This window comes from Opisthorchis viverrini, assembly GCF_000715545.1.
Source record: "Opisthorchis viverrini unplaced genomic scaffold opera_v5_390, whole genome shotgun sequence".
Classification (NCBI taxonomy): domain Eukaryota; kingdom Metazoa; phylum Platyhelminthes; class Trematoda; order Opisthorchiida; family Opisthorchiidae; genus Opisthorchis; species Opisthorchis viverrini.
Window position 1 is genome coordinate 316,865 of NW_008752046.1, and position 5,433 is coordinate 322,297.

Here is a 5,433-nt window from a genome sequence, read left to right on the forward strand (position 1 = left end):
CCGCAGCGGAACCCGGAGGTCACGAAACAAACGGAGCCAATCAGAACCCCGTTGTAACGCAACACTTGCAACATTTGATAACCAGATCGATGCTGGTCGCAAGTAAGTTACAATCAGAGCAAACAGAAGCACGACTCGATTGCAGTTCGATATGGCTTCCGGTATTACAATTGTTTCTCGGCGCACACGGCGACAGATCGGATCACCGAAACTTTGACCGACAATGAACGCTGTCAGTAATGCTTCAGGTGGTAAGCTTCGACTAATTGGTGAATTCGATTGTGAGATGGAGATAGCAGGCCACCATGATTGTGGTATTGTCTATCTTGCTGCTTGTGAGCTTAATCTCCCGGGCATAGACTGGATCGATCGCTTGCATCTTTCAACACTGCCGATCGAAAACTTATGTTCATGAACACCGACAGGAGGGAAGCCCTCCGTCCGGCCTGGAAACTGTGTCCTCGCGAGGGAATATCGCCCCGAGCACCGAAGAAGGACTGTTGGAGTCGTCCTCGAAAGAGTCAGGTGATGAACACCGACAGGAGGGAAGCCAACACTCCGGCCTGGAAACTGTGTCCTCGCGAGGGAATATCGCCCCGAGCACCGAAGAAGGACTGTTGGAGTCGTCCTCGAAAGAATCGGTCAGGTGATTTATAGCGTCCAGGTGGGATCATTGATTATGGAAACTGCATGTCAATCAACTACGGCCGACTAAGTGCTCGATCCAAAGGGCGGGAAAACGTTTACTAGACCTAAGCCTGCTGCTTGAAACCCTTGATCTCCCAAGACCAGCAGCTATAGTCACTGTTTCACATGTCCCGCCCAAAACATGTTTTCGATCGGCAGTGTTGAAAGATGCAAGCGATCGATCCAGTCTATGCCCGGGAGATTAAGCTCACAAGCAGCAAGATAGACAATACCACAATCATGGTGGCCTGCTATCTCCATCTCACAATCGAATTCACCAATTAGTCGAAGCTTACCACCTGAAGCATTACTGACAGCGTTCATTGTCGGTCAAAGTTTCGGTGATCCGATCTGTCGCCGTGTGCGCCGAGAAACAATCGTAATACCGGAAGCCATATCGAACTGCAATCGAGTCGTGCTTCTGTTTGCTCTGATTGTAACTTACTTGCGACCAGCATCGATCTGGTTATCAAATGTTGCAAGTGTTGCGTTACAACGGGGTTCTGATTGGCTCCGTTTGTTTCGTGACCTCCGGGTTCCGCTGCGGTACTGGCTTTCCTTGTGCACGGGAGGTTGCCTCGATGTCGTCTTGGCAATGTTGAAAGCAGGGTTGGATAAGAGCCTCTCCAACATGGCCGTGTCGTGCTTAAGATTCGAAAGGCACTGGCACTCATGGGTAATGGGCTGCAGCGTTATCTTGGGAGTTTGTTCAATCTTGTTCAATAGTCTCGCTCTGATATCACTGTCTGAATGCGACTAAAGACCACATATGAAAATAAGACACTTGAACTGGTCTTCGGTCATTCAAGGTTGACTCTACTGACATAAGTGATATAGTCTTCGACGAATTCATTTTTCGCAAGTTTCATACATTGGTAGCGGATATTTAACAAAGACGAACGCTCACCGAAAATTATTGAGTTGCTGAATGGTTCTATCCAAGCCGAGATCTCGCGTAATCTTTGACAGGATGAAGTTGGAATACCGTGTGTGTTCCTTTGTGCCAAGCTTTCTTTCTAAACAATAAGCGCACTCTTGATGCCTCATCTTTGTGCTTCAGTTCGACCGTGAGTATATCTTCGTAACGTCTGAACCATGAATCGAAGGTTAGACCAGCATCAGGGTCATAAGGGAACTGCATGATGCTGTTGGCGATCGAGTCGACTGAGTTTGTATGTGGAGCATTATTTGGTGGTTGAATTTCAAGTTGCTGCGTCAATGTTTCCAACAACGGTAATTGCGTCGCTTCAGATTGATTTTGTCGTTGCAGCAAAATTTCTTTGAACGCTTCAGCAGTTATTGTCATGCTTCTGTGGGTTCGGGCATCGCCAGTCTGTTCTGTTTGACTGCTGACCCCGCTTCAGTTGCGGAAAAAGACCCACCGAAGTTAATACAGCAACTTTATTCCAAACAAGCGAATGCAAAAATACAATGGCCTCAAGCTGTTTTGTTGGGGAACACTGTCCTTGCTCCAATGCTGACTCACGAGGCCGTGCCGGGTTGCAGATGGATTGTCAGTCTGATGAGCGTCTAGTGGAGTTGAGGGTCTAAGTAGATTACGGGCATTCACTGGTTACTTCCAGGAATATGACCTTCTTGATACTGGTGCTGGACACAATCTTCAAAGGATGTACCCGTTGCACAACCGGTTGCTCCGTAACTTCAAATGCCTCCTCCTGGGTTGTATGTGACGTCTTCAGTGACTGCACGTCCACGAGCCTGAGGGCCCCAGTATATTTCGGGCATTCAGTGGTTACTCCCAGGAATCTGATCTTCCTGATATTTTTCATGCGCAAATCAGAGAGATGGCCAACCCTTGACCTCGCAGACGAGTATGACGGATTATGAAACGTTTGGGTACTGTCGATGCTAATTGCCTTGCAGGATGGGGACCGCGTGATCACCACTCCGCTTGGTTGGAGACGCTGCAAGATACGACTTTGAGTTGACGTCAACGGCGTTTTTGTTGTCGGTTTATATCCAGATTGCCTGCGTGAGTGTCTGGAGGTGTTGGGAGTTCGGACTAATTGTAGTAAGGTAGCACTAAGTACCTCCCTTGTGCACCTCCACTCTTTTATTCACCATACGGTGAATAAGTTGCACGACAGCGAAGCATCAGTGTTGAACATTGACGTCATGCTGTCGATAATGATTATGCGGAAGCTCCTGAAAACGACTGTGTTCGGCCGTTCAAATGTTATCTGACAAGAACACAGACGTGAGGGAGCCAGCACCTAAACTCTCAGAGATCGTGCCACGATGTTGGTCGGATGATAGAGCAAATTGAAAACCCACTTTCGGGTTGGTCGGAAGCCAGAAGCTTACTTCCCAGATATCAGGGTAACAGTGGGTGACAGCAAAGAAGATAGGCCCAACGGAAATGTCTAAATGACGCCGTAGAATGAACAGTAAAAAGAATGGACAGTCTGACGTTGCCGGCCTCTGCTAATCAGTCATTCAGGTAAGCGATCAGATTGTGGATAAGGTTGGATATAAACAGCCCAACGGACAAATTACAAACACCCAATCAAGCCCGGCTAAAGTTTNATATATATATATCACAATTATTTCGGGTATGCGTTTGTGCTTAGTACTCAAGTCTGTTTCCATATATGCTTCCTCCATCTCGAACTTGCACCACAGAAGGAGTGTTGTACGAAAGGATAGGTTCTATCCAGACTAACGGGTTGCCGGAAATGTATGCTCTCGAAACTGTTTTTGTTAGACTGTGGGCAGCGGGCTTTTGTTCACACGAAAGGTCATACTAACGCAATCATGTTTTACTGAACCGACCACCAGTGTTTAACATGTGATACTGGTGATGTATCCCTCGCTTCGTGCAACAGCACTCAGTATCGTAACGTATTACTTATACATTTGCCGAATTCTTCGACAGCTCACATTCAGTTTCGTCCTTCTTGGGGCGTAGGCGCAGTCCCCGAGTTTCCCTCACCCTTATGTTCTAGTTGAACCCACCTGGAACAGAATTGGGCAGATACTCTCGTTTTTACACACGAGTTTGGTTTTGAAAGAGAGACTCAATTGAACCCAGCCGAATCGACTGTTCATGCATTCTATTGAACCCAGCCGAATCGACTGTTCATGCTGGGCCCCGTTCAGTGAACATCGTACCAACTGAAACATGTGACGGACCACCATAAACAAGAGATTCAGCTGGACTCATTCGAGTCTCTTGTCAAAACCAAATTTGTGTACAAACGAGATTGTTTGTCGGATATTGACTATCGTTTTATTCGGAGGTCTTTCGGATGCAGGGCTCATTTTGTTTGCTCGTCGACAAATGGCGCGATGTCGGTCTTTCCCCATTCAGTCAGGCTTTCTGTGACTCTTACTCTGCTCATCCTTTTTATAGGCTACTTACTGGATGCCCGATTACCGATGAGGCATCGGCGTTAGAGTGTATTCGACAACTTCACTCGAAGTATCATGTTCCAACTGTGATACTCACCAGCTCCAGCATCCGCTACTCTTCAAACGAGCATCCCGATGCGAAAGACCGTATGCTAGGATATGCCAGTCGATGCATCAACTCGGGACCACATACAGGAGACTTGAACTCAGTGAGGCCGACCGATTCAGAATCAATATTAAACGGTAAGTTTCCACACAACCTTGTGTCGCTTTAGTGAGATTCTTCATTTGTAACCTGAAGTCTCTACAGCACGTTCCTTGCCTTCCAATCGTTCTACTGCGTTTCCGTAGACGAAGAATTTGGAGTCCAACTCTGTTGTTAGCGATGATCACCCGGTTGTGACACTTTCTCGGTGTGTAGTTACCGTACAACTCAAAGGAAGCGCGAGGGCTGAGTTACCCGAGCTGCGGTTAATTTCGTGTCACAGACCTTCCGGTCCCTAGTTTCGCGTCTTGATCACTGCGAGATCTCGATCCGTCAAATTGTGGTAGCTGCAGATCTGCTTTCTTCAAGAAAACTCTCTTCCAATAGCAAACTGCTTGGAAGTCATAGTTACAGCATATTTTGAAGAGCAAAAAAAACAGTCGCTGTCTCCAATGTGACGTTTCGTCTGGCCGAGCGTCTCGGTGACAAGGTTAATCGGGCTTCAAGACAGATGAGGATTCAGTCATGGGAATCTCTCCCTACCAGTGTAACGGCGGATACTACTGATGAGGCATGCGAGTAGTGTCTTCTCGTAAATCCGCTTCGCGTCTCTTGAAAAGTCAGATCTATCACGGAATTTGTGGAGTCGCTTTGCAGCATTTGCTTGCATTTGGGTAACAGTCAATGAATATCCATGAAAGTTCTGGAAGACGTCCTCAAGAAGAAGATGGAGATTCAGTTTTTGCAAACAAGATGCATATGAGAGTCATGCTTCCCTGTCCAATAATCTGTAACTGTTCAGTTGGTGTTTCCCTAATAAATAACTCAGCAGCGAAGGCCTTCTTTCTTTCACCAGTATGCCAAACGGTATTAGCTGCTCGTTAGGAGTTTTCGCCAATTAGCGTGAGTGAGCTGGTCAGGCTGATTTGGGACGCCTCGGCTTCCATGTCGTCTGCGAAATCCGGCTCTGAAACTGGCTGCCGAGCATTGTTTATGGGCGCCTGCGATTCGAGCTGTTATTGGACTTAGCTCATTCTCTCATAGAAGGCAGTCCCGGTCAAGTTAGTGAACGGATTCGTACGAATGGGAGGATAAAACGTACCGTGTGTTCCAGAGAACGACAGCAAAATCTCCCTGTACCGACTTTAGGTTTCACTTTGAACCTAGGT

At 47.2% G+C, this 5,433-nt stretch overlaps 1 protein-coding gene across 1 annotated transcript in view; it reads left to right on the forward strand.

The window, feature by feature from the left end:
- The window catches only part of T265_10628 (hypothetical protein), a gene marked incomplete at both ends in the record, with an annotated part of 35,896 nt that overhangs the window by 13,131 nt on the left and 17,332 nt on the right, over positions 1-5,433 (forward strand). The window contains one exon of the mRNA XM_009177052.1: positions 4,061-4,302. Within this exon, the coding sequence (XP_009175316.1) occupies positions 4,061-4,302 (242 nt within the window). The remainder of the gene's footprint in view (positions 1-4,060; positions 4,303-5,433) is intronic.